This window comes from Nasonia vitripennis, chromosome 5 (genome assembly GCF_009193385.2).
Source record: "Nasonia vitripennis strain AsymCx chromosome 5, Nvit_psr_1.1, whole genome shotgun sequence".
Taxonomy (NCBI): domain Eukaryota; kingdom Metazoa; phylum Arthropoda; class Insecta; order Hymenoptera; family Pteromalidae; genus Nasonia; species Nasonia vitripennis.
The window spans coordinates 12,120,307-12,140,864 of record NC_045761.1 but is presented as its reverse complement, the minus strand read 5'-3'; the positions used below and the strand labels follow the sequence as shown (position 1 = coordinate 12,140,864).

Genomic DNA, 20,558 nt, shown 5'->3' with positions numbered 1-20,558 from the left:
GTGAATACTAATTAATTTTCGCCTCTTTGAGACAATTAGATAATTGCATAATCAAAGATCGAAATCACGAATTTTCATTTGCCAACAAATATCTAGCGCCAAATTCCCGCTGCATAAGTTTGCACATAGAAGCGAATAATATGTATTCTGTTGTGTATTTAAATTTCGCGCTCACACAGCGCAGCGCATGCGCGTGCACAGCGCCCTCGTCGGCCGCCATATGCAAACCAATCGCACTTTGGCGGGAAATCTTGCGCGTGCATTTGTGAAGAGGCGGCGAAAGTTGTATGTTGGACGTATAAAAAACTGCCAGCGACGTTGTGTTGTTTGTGTGCTCAACCAAGTGGCCAGTACTCACTTGTTAAGCAAGTGTATATTTGTATTTTCGTTACAATTAATCGTTTGAAAGATGTCAAGTCCTATGCAGCCTCCGCGTACTCCGACGAGAACGCCTCGTCAACAAGCGCCTAGATCTTCACCCAGTACTAGAGCTAATGGAACACCAAGTCGACGAGGTATGATATAAAAATGTTATTTTTCTTGAATTTTATTTACGGATGATTATTAACGAGAAAACGTGATTATATCACAGGTATTGCCAATGGCTCCTCCGATACGCCTCTCAGATGGGGAGGTAATCGTAGAACTCAGGAAACGATTGCTGCCTCTTCGGAAGGACCATCGTCTGGAGCTCCTGCTTCATCGCCCAATCGAATGCTCATGACAAGCCCACTGCCCCAGGGAATCACAGAAATTGATTTATCTTCTCCTCTCAACTATGGCACTCCCAGCTCTTTGGGTTCAATTTTAACACCCAGAAGTGGTATTCGTGGAACACCTCTGCGCCAAAGGTCAGATATTAGAACTGACAAAAGAATGAGAACAGTCAATATTAGAGGTGATCCAACTGAGGTATGAACAATTCAACATTTACTTAATGTCTTGTATGACAATATGCATTTACGTTAATTTTTTTCCAGGCACAAGGGGAAGTAGCACCTGCAGCTCCAGTCATGACCTCTGAGAGTGAAAACAATGCTGGTCCTCAACTTGTAATTTGGGGAACCAATGTTGTAGTCAGTCGCTGCAAAGACCACTTTAAAAGATTTATTCAACGTTTCATTGATCCTGAAGCAGAAAATGATGAAATTCCTGAAAACATGAATGTTTCTGAACCATTGTACATGCAAAAGCTAGAAGAAATTCATACCCTAGAAGAACCATACATGAATGTTAACTGCGCCCATCTAAAGGCATTTGATGAGCAGTTATACAAGCAGTTAGTGTCATATCCTCAAGAAGTCATACCTATAATGGACATGGCAGTCAATGAAATGTATTTTGAAAAGTATCCAGCAGATGTTTTAGACCATCAAATACAAGTGAGACCTTTTAATGTTGATAAAACTAAGAGTATGAGGGGACTCAATCCTGAGGATATTGATCAGTTGATAACTATCACTGGTATGGTCATACGGACTTCAAATGTCATTCCTGAAATGAGAGAAGCTTTCTTTAAATGCATTGCCTGCTCATTTACAACTATGGTGGAGATTGACAGAGGTCGTATAAGTGAACCTACTGTTTGTACAAACTGTAACAACAACTATTGCTTTTCACTTGTTCACAATCGAAGTCTCTACTCTGATAAGCAGATGATAAAATTACAAGAATCGCCCGACAACATGCCTGCAAGTCAGACACCTCATACAATATTGTTATTTGCACACAATGACCTTGTAGATGCAATCTCAGCTGGTGACAGAGTTGCTGTGACTGGAATATATCGTGCACTTCCTATACAAGTTATGCCCAGAGCATCTAACATACGAGCAGTATACAAAACTCACATTGATGTTGTTCATTACAGAAAACAAGATTCTAAAAGGTAATAATAATTTTGATTTTGAAAGTATAAAACTCAAACACAAACTATGCTTTACCATAATTGATTTTCTTTCAAATAGGCTGTATGATTTAGAAGATGGAAAAGAGCATGCATTTCCGCAGGAAAGAGTTGACCTTTTAAGATTGTTGTCGAAGAAGAAAGACGTTTATGACAGACTTGCTAGGACCATTGCACCTAGTATCTATGGGAATGAAGACATTAAGAAAGGTATACTTCTTCAATTATTTGGTGGTACAAAAAAGACTCACCATTCATCAGGAAGAAGTCATTTTCGATCTGAAATAAATATTTTACTTTGTGGGGACCCTGGTACTAGCAAGTCACAATTGTTACAGTTTGTTTTCGACTTGGTTCCTCGTTCTCAATATAGTAGTGGAAAAGGTACAAAAAATTATAACATTTCTGATAATAATATTGCTCAAGCAAATTTTTACATTTTTCGTTTTTCTGTTTCAACCTAGGTTCTAGTGCTGTAGGTTTAACAGCCTATGTGACCAAAGATCCAGAAACTCGTCAATTAGTGCTGCAAACTGGTGCGCTTGTACTTGCTGACAATGGAATTTGTTGCATTGATGAATTCGATAAAATGAATGATAGTACAAGATCTGTTCTCCATGAAGTTATGGAACAACAAACTCTCAGCATAGCAAAAGCTGGAATTATTTGCCAGTTGAATGCCAGAACAAGTATTTTGGCAGCTGCTAACCCTTGTGAATCGCAGTGGAATCCGAGAAAAACGGTAAAATCGATTCAGAAATAGATGCTTGGAAGAAATGTACAAATTTCTTATGAAATAATTTATTTTAGGTCGTTGATAACGTTCAGCTTCCTCATACACTTATGTCTCGATTCGATCTGATTTTCTTGATACTGGATCCACAGGATGATTATTTTAATAGAAAATTAGCTCGGCATTTGGTTACTTTGTACTATGAAAAGGAACCCGAACAAGAAGATGATCTGATTGATATGAGTGTATTGCGAGATTACATTGCCTATGCTAAAGAACATGTTCATCCAAAACTAGGTGAAGAAGCTCAACAAAGGTTGGTTCAAGCTTATGTTGATATGAGACGAGTGGGTAGCGGACGTGGACAAATTACTGCCTATCCTCGTCAACTTGAATCGCTCATACGTCTCTCTGAAGCCCATGCTAAGATCAGACTGGCTACGACTGTCGAGATAGAAGACGTTGAAGAAGCTTGGAGGTAATTTAAAACTGAGAGATTTGTAGCGCATACATATATAAATTTATAAATGTATAAATTTTGTTTTTGGTATTTTTGCTTTAGATTACATCGTGAAGCATTAAAACAATCTGCGATTGATCCTGTTAGTGGAAAAATCGATGTCAGTATTTTAACAACAGGTATATCTGTATCTGCCAGGCAACAAAGACTTCAGTTTGCAGAAACACTAAGAAAGTTAATTGAATCAAAAGGAAAGGTTGCTACTCTAAGTTATCAGAAGTTATTTGGCGAATTCAAAGTACAACAAAGTGCAAATTATGTGAGTAAATAGTTTTGTTGACTTTACTTGAGTTTCGTTAAAATTAGAATTCACCATAATTTATCATAATTTTATGTTCCTCTTTCAGTTAATAACACGAAATATGTTTGAGGATATGTTGAAAACTTTACAAGATGATGGAAAAATATCGATCAACAAGAATATTATCAGAATTCTTTCTTGATGTGTCAGAGTGACAAAAAAAACAGAAAATATTTGGATGGAAAACTACTACTAAACATGTGCAAATTTTTGGAATTGTAACATGCATAGATGCTATGTATATAGACGTTTACTCGCATTATACGTTAAATATTTTTTTTACTCATTGGATAATTATGATTTTAGCTCACATAAATTCAAGAAATTTAAGTTGTCATGTAATTATATATTATCTTATATTTTTATTATTAAACATAATCTTTTAGTAATTCGTTGTTGCTTTATTATAAAAAATACTTGAATTTATTAATTTTTATAACTATGAAATAATCGTAACAGGATAGCCTCCTTCATTTTATTTTAAGTTTCGAGGCGTTATTATAAAGACATATAGGTAAACAACAATTAATATAAAATCTTAAATGGTGAGCGCCGTAAACAAATTCGTATTCATTGGTGACATCAGTATAGTTGGCTATTTAACCTATGTCGCACATTTTAAAAATTTTTTAAAATTATCGTAGAAAGTTTGCTAAACGTTGTATAATTGTTTTAGCATTTTTTCAATCCCTTTTTTCAAATGTTAACTACTGTAGAGTCTATAAATATCAGATATGCCCACCTTAATGAGACTGAGCAATTTCCGAAAAAAATTCCAATATGTTTTGAATAGTAAACTCCAAAGTTATGTTACTATCAGGGTAGCATCGTTTAATGAGTTCTTCAATATTCATATATTGAGCAATGAATTCGCCTTGCATTTCTCGCCAAACAACCTAATATAGAAGCACATCAAAAATAATTAAAAACATCTGCTTTCAATAGATCAGTGATCAAACGTGTATTGCTTACTTGTAAGAGATTCTCTTCTTCACACAAATGTTTTTCAACTTTACGATATAAATGTTCAAGACCTTTTTTAACTTCTCGCGCTGGGTATTCTTTTACAACCCTTCTAAGCTCTTGTCGACTATAAGCCATTTGATAACTAATTTCTGATTCTTTGACACCAGCTCCAACTTTTGCTTGTACACCATCAAAAAAGAACTACACATATTTAATAAAGATAATTATTTTCGCAATTTAGTATATGGTAAATACGTCTACTTACGTTCAATTTTTCCAAAGGTCGACCAAAATATCGAGTTACATAGGCTTTCAATGCTTCTTGATATTTTTGTTTTGCTTCTTTTCTCTCGTGATCCAACACTGAGATTTTTAATTGAGATAAAAGATCGTACAAATGATGAAAGTTTTCTGCAAAGTATGATTATAAAAAAGGTTGAAATATGTATATGCATAAGATTTTTCATAACAATCGCGTATGTACTCACCCATTTTTATAACTTCTGGTGGTGTCTTGTGATGTTCTGTACTGTGAGATACAATCGCTTCAAACATGGTACTGATGAGCTTTGTGTACCATTTTTCTAAATCTATCTTTCTATCAGAATTTTTGAAAATATTTTCAGCCGTCTTGGCGAACGGCCCGAAATTTTCTACATATGGAAGAATTCCACATTTATTTCTCCGATTCACTTTAGCGTCGAGGATCGACTGTTGTTGCATTTGCATAAATTTATCAAACGCTCTTTTCGCTTGTACTAGCGCAGAAGCAAAAGTCATTGAGAGAAAAGATCCCGTATCTTGAGCGGACATAACATGCTGAGACAAGCGCACCAATATGTACATACACCAACTAGAATTTTTAGAGAGAATTATATTACTTTCTTGAATATAATTTAACTGTAAATATAAAGAATAGATGTACTAACAAGCTATCTATTTTTTCCAGAAAAGATAAAAAGTTGGTCAGTTCCGTTTCTAAAGATGGGAAGATTGCAGCCATTGTTGCCCTAACTTGTTCATTTACGTGACGCCCTAATTTAGATAAATCATTTAAGTTAGCTGATCCAGGACTAACAGCAGGATTATTGTGTAAATCGTCTCCGCCACTATTACTGCTACAACTTCCAGATTCATCCTTTACTTGATTTGTCTGCTATGTTAAGACAAAAGATTTTTTAGTAAAATCTCGTTGACTATTTACATGCAAAAATATAAAAATGTGGAAAATACTTTTGTAAGTGGAGAAACAAACGAATCCAAATTCAGAAATGTAATACAAAATGCTTGCTCAGCAAGACAAACGGGTTGAAGTTGAGATAAAACATTATCCAGTACTGAATCTAAAAGGATTCCTTCTCCTTGTGGTGTCCACGTTTCATTACTTAAAAGACAAATAGGAGGAGATATTGATGCAATGATTGTTTCAATGTCTCCTTTTGGCATTGAACTGCTACTCGATTTGCTAGTTGAATGTGCTGCATAAAAATAATTCATATAAATACAGAATATTATTTTTATGTGATCACTAGTCATGTTATCTCGGACAAATAATAAATCTTAAAATTTATATAAAAATGATTTCGTTGCAAGTCAAGAGATAACACTAGACTATTATCATTTGATCACCTACAATGTTGATGGTGCTGAAGGCGTTTGGAAATAAGACGATCTTTTGCTTCTTCAAAGAAAAACTTGAAATTTCGTTGATACAATGATCCCATCGTCTTAGTATAAACTTTAGTAAGTTGTGTGAAAGCTTTTTGATCTAAGGCTCTTAAAAGTCTCATTAGTTCAGTGTAAGGTTCCAATTCTTTTTGAATGGCTTGATGAGTTGACAACTTGAAATCATTTGTAACATTTCCAGATGATGTGGATGTTAAATTTGATTGCTGTGATGATGTATTTGAAATACCAACTGTTTCTCCAACATCATTTCCCTATACAAAATTAAATTAATTTTTATTTTTAAATGTTTATAAATTAAATACAAAAGTGTATTTTTAAAATGATCTACCAGATGAATAAATAAATTGTTAAGATGTCGAGCAACCAATAGTGAAAACTTGGCTCTAAGTTTGTCCAACTTCTTTTTTTGTTCAGCAACTGCACTCAACTTATCCAAACCCAATGGTAAGGGAAAAGAAATAGCTTTTAATAAATCATTGCCAGCAACTGCCAGCTCATCTTTATGTCCTGGAAGTTCTGCCTCATTCAATATCTTTTGATGTTCCGGAGAAATAGTTAGGTGTGTCTTGAATAAAAAATTATCTTTTAGTTGTATTTTATCAAAAGATATATCCCATTAGTATGGATGTAAATAAAAGCTTACTTACAATCACTACCTCCAATTGTTCTAATAAGAGCCTAGCATTTCGATTTGCAATGTGGATTGCATTATTTTTTTGTCCTACACGCTCCATTGCTTCTCTGATGCGACCCAGTGCTTCATCATAAACAGTTAATTGTGCTTCAACTTGAGATGCTTCATGAATTGCAACCTCAATCCCACTCATTAATTGTGTTACTTGCGGCTCGGATGCCAAGACAGATTGTATATTTTCCTGAAAATAGGAAAATTATAGAAAAAATATTTAAAATGAAATTTGTAAATATTGTAGAAAGCAGATTGTATTTACAATGCAAAAAGTTGATACTTACGCCATCAAGTATGGATAAATCTTTGGAGAGCGTTTCCATAAATAATTCAGCATTTGAAACTGCATAATAACAGTTATCCATCAGAGATGCCAAATCCATGGTTTCTTTATCTGTTATTGGCTGGTATTCTGGCATTATTAAAGGAGATTGCAAAAAGTCTAAAAATACATTAATTAATTTATCATACAGTTTTACAAAACTAAAATATTAGAACTTAAAAATGTTATACCTGTGGATGCAGTTGTCTTATCACTGGAAGAAATGGTAGATGATAGATCATTTGCCATCCATTCTTGTGGTATATTCTTGAATTCTGGTCTTTGGGGCAATCCAAATGAGAATGTATAAAGATTACTTACGAAATTGCGTTTTTCTTGAAGATTAGTGGTTGACCATTTATAAATTTTATCAATGTGCAATTCAAGATCCATTGAATCTGCATCAACTCCATCGATTGTACGAACATCGGATAAAAGCCAAGACTGTTTTTTCTTAAAGTTACTTTTTTCATTGCCACTTTTTACTTGATAAATAATGAATGTTTCAGGAGTATCAGTTGTTGAAACAAGACAAAGAAAACTAGTCTTCTTTTTTTTGTATGCCTTACTAACTCGACAGATGCTCAGAATTTTTTCATCGCTTAGCGTGAAAATTTCGCGCTGCAAAGTGTGTCTAGTAGCAGCCATTTTTACTCTATTAATCTTGAACAATTAAAGTAATAGGTACAAAGTATTTTGTGCCTGTTTTATGTCTGCATGTGATTGACGTTTTCATCTGAGCTTACCTGCCACCCTGGCGCAGAGAACAATAATAGTTACAAACAGTTGCATTTTTACTTATTTAATCAACATTTATTGTAAAAACACTTCATAGAAAGCTCTTGTATACATTCGTTATTACTACCTGCTTGAAATAATATTACTGGCAAAAGGTATACGTACAAACCTAATCCATCATCTGGGCTTTTGTATTTTATAATAGCATTTATAACGAATGTATACAAATATGTTACAGTTAGGTTTAACTATGATAAGCAAAGAAAATTGAAACCAATATCACAAAAGAAATTAAAATAATCATTTGTTAATTTATGGGATTTGAGGTTTGTATTTTAACTTTGCATGTCTCACCGCATTAGAGTATCATCAGACCGCATCATTATAGTTGACTGTAAACTAAACTGGTATTATCATTCATCATACACTCACGGACAAATAGTGTACCGTGTAGCGGTGTAGGTGTGTAATCATTTAGGTATATTATATGCAAAGCAATACTATAATATATATACTATACACACACACATATATATATATATATATATATATATATATATATATATTTATATATGTGAGTATGTTTCACAGCTGACTTTATCGATGGATACCGCCCGTGATGCGGTGCGTGGCGTATGCTGTGCAGAGTGCAGACTATACATATAGAGGAACTAACTTGACAAGCAATAGTATAAACGGAAATGTGCAGATGCCGGATAAACCCACTTGTTCACAGCTGTTTTAATGTAAAATAGCAACTAAAAGGTTTCAAAACAACATGTTGCACTCGAAGATAAAAGACGAATTTCGCAAGAATAAAAAGTATTGTTGAAAAATGCAAACATCAACTGTTTGTAAAAACGACCATGACAAGTCCAACACGCCAAGAATCTGGACCCTTACAAGAGTGGGCTCCATTAACAACTCTCTTGCAGAAGATACCTTCAAAGATTCAAACTGGTCTTTTTACACAAGATATAAATTTTACGTGTCTCGATGCCATTGCTGATTTTATTGCCATTGGGACTAATCATGGGGTGGTTTATTGGTTTGACCGAAAAACCAGTCAACTGGAAACATTTGGATGCGAGGTAATGCAGATTTGTTAGTTACTGTTATAGGTATACTTGTCTTTTCTATATTACATTTGATTTATTTGTTTACTGTTAGGATTCCAATAGTATTATTACATGTGTAAAAGTTGTTTCTACCGTTGACTATATGGTAGCTGCAGGCAATAATCATGGAGTTGTCACTATATTTCAAGTACCAAAGCAACTTCCTGATTCTTTACCTGAAAGTTTAAAACCAAAGAAAAAGAAACAGGTAAGCCGATTAAAACTAATATTTATAAATCATATTATATAGGATTTTTCTTAAAATGTTCAAGGTGGAAAGATTTAATGTCAGCGGTCTTCATCAAGTGTCTGTAACAACTGTAGAATGGTCCAAAAATGGAATGAAATTGTTTAGCGGTGATGAAAATGGTTTAGTTGTTCTGACTGAGATGGATTTTAATTTGGTTTGTAATGCAATTTTATAATATTTCAATGTTTCCCAAACACGTCATAGATTTAAAGCCAAATATATCTATATATATATATATTTTTTTTTTAATTTGCAGCATTTATCTAAATCGACAGAACTTTTAGATGAAAAGTATTCTGTAGTGCAATTGAGTTATCAGAGTGGACTACTGTTAATATCAACATTATTTCGAACCATTATAGTAAATAACAATCAGAGTACTCAAATCATTCAAGTTGGCCAAAAAGAGAGAAAAATGTTAATATCTACAGAAAAATTACATAGATTATTTTATTTTTACTTTTTATAACAAGATCTTATTGTTTTAAATTTTGCAGGCTTGGAAAACTAGGAGCTGTTTTTGCAAAAAATAAAAATCATCCTTATGAACCAATTATTTATGCCAGTAGACCTGGTTTACGAGTATGGCAAGCTGATAAAAATGGAATAGTTGTGAAAACTTTAATTCTCAAGGTAACATATAGAAATTTAGATAAAAATTGGCAATTTTTATTATTTAAACTGCATTTCAGGAAGCAGTTAAAATGGAAAAAAGTAGAGTACAATTATTAAATCCAGCAGCAGATCATTTGAATCGAAAATCTCAGGGAGAATTGACATTTGGTATTATTATGCCTTTTAGTGATGACTTACTAGTAACTTACAATGATGACATAATTTATGTTGTAAATCCGACTGAGGTAACAATTTCATCAATTGTAACAAACCTCAGAAGAGTAACAGATGTGTCATGTACTCAAGATGAAATATTTATTCTTGAAGGGGACAGAAATATTTTACGTATAGCATACACTCCTGAAATACATTTTTTTGGTATGAATAAATACACTTTCTAAATAATTTTTTATTTTTACGTTTCAATTGCTTGAATTGAACTAATGATTGTGATATTTTGAACACAAATAGCTGAAAACCACTCTGCAAGTCAGTCAAATAGACCTGTAACATGGGCATTTACAGATTTAACAACAAAGCTCAAATCAAGCTCTATTGTGCCAGCAATTCCATTTCATAAAATAAATCCCACAAATCTTATTCAGTCCACCAGGTTATATCTTATGCATTTTCTTTAATGGAATTTGTATTTTAATACATTTAAAATATTAATATTAATTTCATTCATAATAGCATATTGCCTCCTGTTGTTATTGGAATAGATACAACATCGATCATAAATGCAGAAGAAGCAATAGAAGTTCCACCAATTATTCCATTAGATATTGACACTCAGATTATATCTGAAGTGGATTCAAAAGAATCAAATAGTAGCACAAATAATAGAAATACTACAATCAACCGAAAAGACATCTTTCAGAAAATTAGTGAACAGGATTTCGAAGAAGTGCTTTTTACGCCGCGAAAAGAGGACAAAAAGAAAAAAAACCGCATGAATACTAGTCATATCCAAACAAATTCTCAGGATAATCAGAATAAAAGTTCTTCCGTAACATTAGATCATTTAAATCAAACGACTCAAAAGTTTGACAATGACTTGATTTTAGAAAATGGCAGAAATTTAGAAAGCATTCAGAAAGCGGTTCAAGACAAAGAAAAGCTTTTGTCAAATTATCTAAGCTTGGATTTGTCTCAATATATGGACAAAAGTGCAAGTGGTTTAGAAAATACTAGTTGCAACAGTCTTGTAGATTTCAATGGTTATATGAATAACAGTTTTAAGTGTTGGAATGTAGAGAAAAGACAATCCAAATCTCTAACAAATTCAATGACAGAAAAACTTTCAACACAAAAAAGTGAATCGAAAGTGCACGAATCTAATCATTTAGCTGAATGCAGTACGAAATTTCATGGAACAAAAGTAACAAACCAACAATCCTGGCCAAGCAAATCCGGTTTAGAAGATGCAAAAATATCAGAAGCTGATTTTAATGGTATGTGAACTAATACTAATAACTATTAAATTCTCATCACATTCAATAATTTATGTAGCATGTATATAGATTAATTATTAAACTAAACGTTTTAAATGTACGTGAAATAAAAAAAACACACATTTTGTAACAGTAGATGTAATTGTTTTTTTTTTGTTTGTAGAACTTTCCAAAGAATTTGTCAAATCGACTATTTATGAAGACAGTGATGACTGGATTTTATTAGGTTGACAGATTGATTATTGACAGATCTACAGTATAAATTATTTTTTGTTTATATTTTAATAAAATTATCTATTATAAATACTCTTATTTGAACTACAAAACATAGTTATACATTTTTTTACTTCCTAACAAGACGAGGTCTGCAGCACATATTAGTTTGAAATGTGAAAAAAGTATGTTTATAGATGCATTGTGTGAAGAAAATGTGAAGGTTTTCTTGCATTGTACTACTAGTAAATTATGCGTTAAGGAATCAGTAAAGTCAATGGTTATTCCCGCGGGTGTACGCTCGGACAGTAAATTATCCGAGGAAATAATGATCGACTTTCCTATTGACATTTACTGTCGACCTACTTTTTTCTTGAAAAGTTACCCCATCTCATCCATTGCCAATACAATCGAAATTAAAAAATGAATCATTCAAAATTAAAAAAAAAAATTTCCGTATTTTTCGGGAATAAAATACTATACTTTCGTCCTGCTTTTCAAGGAATAAAGTCTAAAATAATTTACGCACGTGTATAAATGCCTTTGATATTCGCGTGTACAGTCTTGTATTATTTCGAATTCATCATCATCGTTTGAATAAATCTAAGTACAGAATATAATTGTTTAACATTTTCTACTTTGTAAAAATATTAATGACAACAAAAATAATAAAGTAGTAACAAGAACTTTTCTATATTTGCATTAATTCTTTGCACAAGCTGTTATTTTGTGCGAGATTTGAAAGTTGGATGATTTCTTATAAAAATATTAGTAAAATACCAAATTATCATTTTGTTACTTTTGATTCATTGGTATTAAATCGGCTTGAGTTAAAACCTGACGTGCAGCGTTGTTTATGTGCCTAAAACGATCTGGCCCTAAATGTATGCCGCCGTACCATCGAGAAACCATAACTACAACATTTTTTGCATCCATAATCTAAAATTCAAACATTTTTAAATACATCATATATAATTTTTACGGAATAATTGCGATATAAAAATAAAAGATATTGTTTATCGTACCTCTAATAAATGCAATAATCTACTCCCCGCTTGCACTTCCCCGTCATCGTCGCAATCGTGTATAAAATTTTTATTACTTTCGTTGTAAATTCTGTATGCGTATATATTGTGCGTAGCTTGTTGAATTTTCCGGTTTTTTTGAAGCTCAGCTATTACTTGCCTGTTAATATATAATGTCGTAAAATTATGAACGGTCGATGTATTTCGAAAAATTTCGCTACTCTATAATATACGTATTTGTACTAGACAACGTATATGAATACTTAATACGTGCGATTATTTTAATTTTTGTTTAACATCGTAACGGTGTAAATCGCTGTGTCATCAACATCATTCATACGAAAATCGGCGGAAGTAAATCAACGTAAAAGAACGTTTTATTATTCAGACAGTGACGAGGCTAATAAAATCTACTTTTCCGATTCTACATGCAAATGCTTCTGATCTGATGTTCTTTCCCTTATTTTATCTCGTTATTGAAAGAAAGAACAATCGTTCAATTTTTATAATAACATGATTTTATTAAATATGGGTAAAAAAAGTCTCTGATCTGTTCCAAAATTAAAAAAATAAAGCTCAACAGATGGACAAACCTGACTTGTTGAACAGATGAAACAGAAGCAGCATGACCCTGAAATGAACTTTTTCTATCTACTATCACCTCTCCATGTGTAATCAGTGGACAAGGAAATAGTTTATCAATTGCAGAATCCTGGAATTCTGTAGGGGCTAGGGTCTCATGATTCATTTCCGACGTATTAAGTGATTCTTCATTTGATTTTACAAACAACGAAGGCATCTCTTCTCGAATTTTTTCTATCCATTGAAAAATGACGTTTTGTCCTATATACGACCTCAAATTATGAAAAAATAAAATAAAAATTACTATATATTAATTTGTATAAAATGTCAAAAAGAAGACAATACAAAATAATACAAACAGGTAAACATTTTCAAGCAGATAACGCAGATGCGTTTTTTGTTCTTGTTTTAAATATGGAGCAGAAATTTCAAACGTTGGTGGTGAAATTGAAGGATATGAATCGGGAAACTTTACATAAAGTTTTACAAACATTTTGCTATCAGCATCATGGATGATTTTAATACTGTATAATCTATTTACTTCATCTTCCGTCTGAAATTCTTCACCATAAATAGCTGCAAGTGTTTCTATTTCTTCAATCTGTGCAAATATATTTATACGTATCTTTATGATCTATGAGAATTATTGATGGAATTTCATATGACTTACTTGCTTGGATAAATTATCCATGTGTAAAGAATAAATATAAAACTATTTATTTATAATAAATCAGCTCTAAACTTTTCATAAAAGAGGTTATGTTTTTGATTCAAGTCATGCTGTCGTCTCTAAAATATATGCGCAGATGGATGTATGACGTGTATATCTGTATATACTAATGGGTAATATATATAGGTATACTATAGTAGATCAGAAGGTATACATGTGCAGAAACGCCGATGCCGGATAAGTGGAGATTGTTTACATACTTATATGTAGGTTAGAATTGAACAGACAACTCTTTTTTATTCTTTAGATAGCAATTTACAAGTAATTTCTATATTAATCATAAAAAGGTAGTTAATATACGTTATCTACAAAATGTCTAATATTGTTGATTCTTTCAACAAAATAAGTGAAGATAATTTAGACTTTTTAGAAAATGAAATTTTTCTACTCCTAAGAAAAATTGGCTGCTGTTTCAAGTGTTCATTACGTTTTTGTGGAATAAACTTAATAGAACAATACAATTATTCAGATAATTTTTTATCCAAGTTGAAAATTCTGGATGATAATGAAAGCGTTCGGGATACAAGTCCATGTGTCGTTTGTCTGGGTATCTTGCAGAATCAAGTATTGGCTGATTTTATTCAAAAGATGATCAGTCAAATTGAAGATTTTAAAAATGATTGTTCAACAGTTTCATTTAATTTGACTCTTCCAACTGTGATTCAAATTAGAGAAAGAGCAGTACAATATTATTTAACAACACATTTTTCCTCTAATTTATGGGATGATAAAATTAAAGTACAAAATATTAAAGAAGTTTTTAAATGGTTTATATCTCCAAAAATCAAATGTGTAATGAACAAGAATTTAGAGATTTCAAACATTTTGTCACCGTTTAGTATTGATGTTCATATAAGTTATTCAGAAGACCAAGAAGAATGTTCACAATTATTAAATAATTATGACCAGCTAACAAGGGTTACCGATTTTAAACCCAAAAGTAATCGATCAAATATTTCTAAAAAAACTATTGATTCCTTGATAAGCGCAATAACAGATGAACAGTTTGTGAAATGCTACACAGTACCTCCTTCTGTACCTACAAGTTTTGTAAATATTGATAAATTAATATGCAAACATGATAGTATTTTTGTGGGCGGTTGTTATCAGAAACTCAGTCGAAAAATTTCTCAGACTCCCTGGGTTGTAGATGGTGAATTAAAAGTAACGACTTCTGTACAAGATATAATTTGCTGTCACATCATGGACTTTACAAAAGCCGAGCATACGAAATTTTTATCTTCAGGAAGAGAAGATGTAGATGTAAGAATGTTATTATCTGGTAGACCTTTTGCAATCGAACTTGTAAATCCAAGATATACGAAACATTTACAAGAAAATTTATTCGATTTAACAAACAAAATCAATGCACAGACTGAGAAAGTAAAAATCTCAAATGATTTAAAAGTTTTAACTAAAACAAATTTGCAAAAACTAAAAGAAGGTGAATATTCAAAATCCAAGACATACAGGGCTCTGTGTATTTGTAAAAAGAATTTCGACATAGAATCTTTAAACAATATATTAAAGACAAAACAAAATTTAGAAATTGTTCAAAATACACCAGTTCGAGTTCTTCACAGGCGAGCAGTTTCTGCTAGAAAACGTGTAATTTATGAACTAAGAGCTAGATTACCTAGAGTGCAAGAAATTGAACGTTACAAAAAAAGTACAAATTGTAATTTTAATGACTGTACATTGATAATTTTTGATTTTAAAACACAAGCTGGCACATATGTTAAGGAATTTGTTCATGGTGATTTCGGAAGAACAGTTCCAAGTTTATCTAGCATACTTGATACTGAAATTGATATTATCTCTTTGGATGTGACTCATATTTCTTTAGAATGGCCTTAGTACTGTAAAATAATCTTGAGAAAAAATAAATAATTACATCATTTTTAAAGAATTACATTCTATATTTATTTTTATACCTTCACCTATAATTTTGAAGATAAATATAATCCAGAATGTTATTATTGTAAAATATTTTAATTATTCTTTGCTGATAAGCAATATAAGAAGAAAAATATTTATTATAAATCTTAAAGGCCGTTGCATACTGAAATTTTTAATAAAAATAATAAGATTTACGCTAAAAATTGTAAGCAATTATGAAATGCACATTTTCAATAAAAAATTTAAATGGGTATGTTTTTAATAAATATGCAAAAATATATAGCATCGAAACTAAGAATAAAAATTTTAATAATTAATCAATTGTTTCAAATACGTATATCATACGTATACATTACGCGAATTCATGCAATAGTAAAATGAAGGAAAAAATTAATAGCCCGTGATAACATGAAAATATGAAATAGAAAGTTGTAGCAGTACAGTCTGTCTTTACGGAAATTGAAGTGGGGGATAGACGCAGGCACGCAGCTATTCTATAGCTGTAAACAACATTGCAGTACGTACGTCGTACGCTATACACACGCGCAGATGCAGGTATACATGCGCATATATACACCACATCATATGACAGAGAAAACAAAAGGTTGAAACCCAAAAGTCATAGGTCAGCTGAGCGTCAGTTAGCAGTGAATCAAAAATCCAGTCGTCCAGTTCTTTGGCAACACATCATCGCGTATGTATATAGTATACCATAATCTTTAATTTATGCTCAGTCAACGAATATAGTCGAGTACGAGCTACGGGTCGCGTCAGTGCGTTCTTCAATTTTGTAATGTCATATTGAACGTCCATCTTTCAGGAGAACGATATTGGTGAGTCAGTGCCATTGTATAAAAGGTAGACGCTATACGGAAGAAAGCCTAGTCGACTCTATACCAGTTTGTCGCGTGCGTGCGCTCCAAGTTGCTAGTACAAGTCGCCTATATAGTGCATTTCGTTACTGCGCTGCATCGCAAAAAGTGAAACTCCAGATTGTTCCAGAGGCCGCAGTACAGTATTTGCAATGTCTGAGCAAGTTGATTTTAAGGTATTCTTGAGGAAAAATAATTCTAGAAACGATAATCATGCTGAAATTCGAAGATTCGCTATAGACGCCGATGTAGTTACGAATTTTACGTATTTGCGCGAAAAACTACAAACTGTTTTTCCGGATCTTCGCGGAAAACGTTTCACTATCACTTGGAAAGGTACTTGTACATTTTTTTCTTTTTTCATTGATTCTGTTTTTATCTTATCACAGTTAAATTTTTACATTTTATCGTAATTACGTCGCTATCTTTACAGATTTTGAAAATGATGAAATTGTTATCTGCAGTTGCGAAGAACTAGTAATAGCTTTAGCTGAACTGCAAAAGTATCCACTTTGCAAGTTATTTGTGACCCTACATTCTGATTATGATGACGAGAACAATTGTCCGATCACGGGCCCTTTTGTTCATTTTGAAGCAACTAACAATCCAAAAACAAAGCATGCGGGCATAGTTTGCGATGGCTGCGACAAAAGTATCTGTGGCTTTCGATACAAATGTGTCCAATGCTCAGACTATGACTTGTGCAGCGAATGCGAGGCAAAAGGTTTACATCCAGAGCACTGCATGATTCGTATATCTATGCCTCTACAATGGAGATCACATTATGGACGACGATTATCTCATCATATAAACAAATTCATGAAGAAAGCTTCAACTTGTCCTTCATCAGCTGAAGAAGAGACAAAGAACTGTCCTTTCAAACCAAGAAGACATAATTTATATAATCACCGTGCTGATCAATCTCCATCATGGATTGATACTTTTACAACATACTTAAATGACTGGGCAAATTTACCAGGTGAGTGCCCTGTTATGGGAGAGCAAGAGAAATCAAAAACTGATACTTCAGAACAGAATCAAAGCACGGCAAACAAAACTTCATCTGCTTCAACAAATGAAAAATACCCTATGGATAGCCATGTTGAATTTTTGAAGAATTTCAGTGAAAATATTTCTAAATTTTTGGATCCACTCGGAATTGAAAACATGAAAAAAGTAGTAACAGACGATGACAAGAATCACAAGGAATCAACTGATGAACTAATTCAATCAGCAGCTAATGATTCACAAGAAAAAAACAAACTTATTACAAAAACTGATGCAAAAGAAGGAAATCAAGTAACTGTAAATGATGCTACAAAAGCTGATGATTGGACTCTGGTTGATAAGGATTCTGTCCCTGCTTCTTCCGAGATTGCTTCTGGCAAAATTGCTCAGAATGAAGTAAGCTTATGATTTTATCACAAACAAGTCTTTGTATCATAAACATACCACAATAGGCATTAAACATTAAATGTGTTTTCTTTCAGAAAAAACCAAGTGAACCCACTGTAGAAAACAGTAAGGCAACAACTGATGATAAAGCACTTTATCCATCTTTGCCAAATGTCAGTGATAACGTTTGGCATCCAAATCCAAAAATACAAGGTGCTGTTGAAGCTATGTTGCAGATGGGATTTTCAAATGAAGGTGGTTGGCTCACTCAACTTTTGATTTCAAAGAATGGAAATATTAGCAGAGCCTTAGATGACTTACAACCTGTACGTGAATAAATGAAATTAAAATTATACCTTGAAAGATTGTATTTATTTGATATTTTTATGTAATAATGTAAACAATACTTGACCAATAAATAGATTTGAAAAATATATGTACAAAAACTGCTTACTATTACTCTTATTACTGGTATGCTATAAAATCCAAATCGGTGTTTTCCTTACAAGTTTTTACAATATTCCATCAACTTATAAGGATTTTTACCAGATACCAATTCTAACTCTTTTTGTCCTTCTGGAGAAAGTTTTCTAATCCATTTTCTATTTTTATAATATTCTATAACAGTATCAAATTCATCTGTAGAATAATTTTCAACAGCTATCGGCAAAAATGGATCAAGATGATCAAAGCCTTCCTTTCTAAGTAAGTATCGTGGAAAATAAGAGTCTCGGACATCCTATCAATAAATAAATTAATTTATAAATTGCAACATACTGTTTATCAAGTTAAATCATTTAGAATCAAATTAATTTAAAAAGAGTTTTATTACCTTGGTAGAAAATTGATCAACTGCAAGAATTATCTCTCCATTACACCAATCAGATTTAGTAATATCGAGAAAAGCTTGAGTCAAAGTAACCTTGGATGCTGGGACTTTTTGCTTGGCATCATTTTTCACATTTGTCTCATTAGCAAAAAATGCATTATAACAATCAATGGCTACCATAATTTTACATTTTCCAGCAATACTAGCTTGCTTTAACTCGCTCATTAGTGCAATTACTATATCGCTGGCATATTTTACTCTCTGAATTCCAAAATCTATCAATTCTATGAGAGGAGAACCTTTTAGACTAGATTCTTGGCTACTCCATTCATAAGCATTTGATAATTTCAACTAAATTACAAGACACAAGTTAATTAAAAATCTCTGATAAACTATACATATTTTCAATAATAAAACTTACATCAACTTGATTGAGTATCAATCTATTTTGATTTTTGAAATTGAGAAGCCAAGCTGCTGCATCAATTGGTAAATCTACAAAACCCTCTCTAGTTGTTGAATTGGCTACTTCTCTAGGGAATCGATACCACATTGGAGCTGGATAAAATTAATTAAGAGTGAAAAGCATAATAAAAATAATGAGTTATGTGAAAAATAGAATTATAATGATATGCGTAAGACCTTACCCCACTGTACATTGACAATAATTTTTTTGGTAACATATCCGTAGTGAATCAAGTGAAGAAGAGTTGATGTTTTACCACATCCATCTTCTCCATCTAAACTTGGATTAAGGTACATACAAGTACTTTTGATAATAACTCAGAATAACAATATTACTATAAAAGGATACAGAGAACATATTTGTTGACAGGTTTTGTGTAGTCCGTTTGCGAGAGACAGTTAATAATTTCAATCGCTGGTTTTCTAATTAAAAGACACATTTCTTGAAAAGTTTTGTTTTGTTTTATATATTCTCCAGGTATAGTTTGAGCAAAAATTGTATTGATTTCATTGTACGGTATAGTGTAGTATCTGTGAAGATGAACGGCACTGTGTTTGGATGGATTGTTTTCTTTAGTACGAAAAGTTTGTATTAATTCATCCTGAAGCTGAATGGGTTGAGCAGCAGTGCTTGTGTATCTTAAATTATTTGTTGCGTTGATTAATCTAGTAGCTAATTCTGAAAGAGTAGACATAACAACATTGTCAATGCAGAGTAAAAATGATTTTAGAAAAACTTGAGCCTTTTACTTACTTCTACAAAGTGGCATTTTGAAAAGTTAAAGATCAAATCCAAGAACCATATTATAAATCAGCAAATCGGTAGATCACGACGACTCTCGACCATGTGCAGACATCGCATCATATGTTGATACTATAGTATAGCAGATAAGCTATATATATATGCACACGGGTTATATATACCTACAACTATATAGTGTGTGATAACGTACAGTACAATATGGCACGTCTTGATGAATTTTGGAATAATTGTGTATATGACGTATAAGACGCACAATATTCACCTACTCGCTCGCAAGTCTGATTTATTCGAAACTTGATAAAAATCCGCTCAAAATATTTTTTAATATTACGCGCAAGCTCTAATTGGGAAAAAATACATTTTTATTGTTCAATTATAATTTTAGCCGGTAGAGTGGCGCTGGTCGACGATCCAAGGCAGCGTTTTCATAAAGCGATAAAAACGGCATATATATTACGTACCGGCCTCTTGCTATATAGCTATAT

The 20,558-nt window shown here is 32.4% G+C and overlaps 7 protein-coding genes across 14 annotated transcripts; 4 read left to right on the top strand and 3 right to left on the bottom strand.

The window, feature by feature from the left end:
• Positions 1 to 240: 240 nt before the first annotated feature.
• On the top strand, positions 241 to 3,847 carry LOC100124268 (DNA replication licensing factor MCM4). The gene is made up of 8 exons (XM_001608140.5): positions 241 to 515; positions 593 to 912; positions 981 to 1,888; positions 1,968 to 2,290; positions 2,371 to 2,648; positions 2,717 to 3,117; positions 3,202 to 3,418; positions 3,507 to 3,847. The coding sequence occupies exons 1-8, from the start codon at positions 410 to 412 to the stop codon at positions 3,600 to 3,602; spliced, it is 2,649 nt and encodes an 882-aa protein (XP_001608190.2). The 5' UTR covers positions 241 to 409; the 3' UTR covers positions 3,603 to 3,847.
• Positions 3,746 to 8,408, bottom strand: LOC100124267 (exocyst complex component 1). Of its 3 annotated transcripts, XM_031932537.2 has the most exons (13): positions 8,218 to 8,383; positions 7,872 to 7,879; positions 7,317 to 7,788; positions 7,088 to 7,245; positions 6,763 to 6,990; positions 6,444 to 6,680; positions 6,060 to 6,366; positions 5,660 to 5,904; positions 5,356 to 5,582; positions 4,915 to 5,279; positions 4,692 to 4,837; positions 4,433 to 4,627; positions 3,908 to 4,356 (listed from the first exon to the last, which is right to left on the bottom strand). In XM_031932537.2, exons 3-13 carry the CDS (start codon positions 7,771 to 7,773, stop codon positions 4,204 to 4,206), a joined length of 2,718 nt encoding a protein of 905 aa, XP_031788397.1. In that variant the 5' UTR covers positions 7,774 to 7,788; positions 7,872 to 7,879; positions 8,218 to 8,383; the 3' UTR covers positions 3,908 to 4,203. The 3 variants fall into 3 exon arrangements, with proteins under 3 accessions (XP_016845860.1, XP_031788397.1, XP_031788398.1); XM_016990371.3 differs by having other exon boundaries at positions 3,746 to 4,356; positions 7,317 to 7,879; positions 8,218 to 8,408; XM_031932538.2 differs by having other exon boundaries at positions 5,356 to 5,579; positions 7,317 to 7,879; positions 8,218 to 8,408.
• A 51-nt stretch (positions 8,409 to 8,459) lies between these two features.
• Positions 8,460 to 12,163, top strand: LOC100124266 (WD repeat-containing protein CG11141). Its single transcript, XM_031932540.2, has 9 exons — positions 8,460 to 8,954; positions 9,034 to 9,189; positions 9,254 to 9,385; positions 9,488 to 9,648; positions 9,729 to 9,864; positions 9,924 to 10,224; positions 10,318 to 10,459; positions 10,540 to 11,300; positions 11,464 to 12,163. Exons 1-9 carry the CDS (start codon positions 8,730 to 8,732, stop codon positions 11,529 to 11,531), a joined length of 2,082 nt encoding a protein of 693 aa, XP_031788400.1. The 5' UTR covers positions 8,460 to 8,729; the 3' UTR covers positions 11,532 to 12,163.
• Positions 11,494 to 16,957, bottom strand: LOC100124265 (protein IMPACT). 3 transcript variants are annotated; one of them, XM_001608138.5, is made up of 5 exons: positions 13,791 to 16,957; positions 13,480 to 13,721; positions 13,132 to 13,392; positions 12,539 to 12,698; positions 11,494 to 12,452 (listed from the first exon to the last, which is right to left on the bottom strand). In XM_001608138.5, exons 1-5 carry the CDS (start codon positions 13,809 to 13,811, stop codon positions 12,309 to 12,311), a joined length of 828 nt encoding a protein of 275 aa, XP_001608188.1. In that variant the 5' UTR covers positions 13,812 to 16,957; the 3' UTR covers positions 11,494 to 12,308. The 3 variants fall into 3 exon arrangements, with proteins under 3 accessions (XP_001608188.1, XP_016845861.1, XP_031788413.1); XM_016990372.3 differs by having other exon boundaries at positions 13,480 to 13,745; positions 13,791 to 13,916; XM_031932553.1 differs by having other exon boundaries at positions 13,480 to 13,696; positions 13,791 to 13,903.
• LOC103317891 (putative tRNA pseudouridine synthase Pus10) lies at positions 13,926 to 15,759 on the top strand. Its single transcript, XM_031932541.2, has one exon. The coding sequence runs from the start codon at positions 14,163 to 14,165 to the stop codon at positions 15,705 to 15,707; it is 1,545 nt and encodes a 514-aa protein (XP_031788401.1). The 5' UTR covers positions 13,926 to 14,162; the 3' UTR covers positions 15,708 to 15,759.
• On the top strand, positions 16,097 to 18,452 carry LOC100124264 (sequestosome-1). Its single transcript, XM_001608137.6, has 4 exons — positions 16,097 to 16,443; positions 16,570 to 16,957; positions 17,055 to 18,025; positions 18,112 to 18,452. Exons 2-4 carry the CDS (start codon positions 16,774 to 16,776, stop codon positions 18,352 to 18,354), a joined length of 1,398 nt encoding a protein of 465 aa, XP_001608187.1. The 5' UTR covers positions 16,097 to 16,443; positions 16,570 to 16,773; the 3' UTR covers positions 18,355 to 18,452.
• LOC100124263 (28S ribosomal protein S29, mitochondrial) lies at positions 18,368 to 20,502 on the bottom strand. Of its 4 annotated transcripts, none has more exons than XM_032601126.1 (7): positions 20,336 to 20,502; positions 20,065 to 20,240; positions 19,660 to 19,989; positions 19,493 to 19,585; positions 19,267 to 19,403; positions 18,849 to 19,196; positions 18,368 to 18,755 (listed from the first exon to the last, which is right to left on the bottom strand). In XM_032601126.1, the coding sequence occupies exons 2-7, from the start codon at positions 20,078 to 20,080 to the stop codon at positions 18,519 to 18,521; spliced, it is 1,161 nt and encodes a 386-aa protein (XP_032457017.1). In that variant the 5' UTR covers positions 20,081 to 20,240; positions 20,336 to 20,502; the 3' UTR covers positions 18,368 to 18,518. The 4 variants fall into 4 exon arrangements, with proteins under 4 accessions (XP_032457017.1, XP_016836609.1, XP_031788410.1 ...); XM_016981120.3 differs by having other exon boundaries at positions 20,065 to 20,184; positions 20,264 to 20,486; XM_031932550.2 differs by having other exon boundaries at positions 20,340 to 20,486.
• Between the last annotated feature and the right edge of the window lie 56 nt (positions 20,503 to 20,558).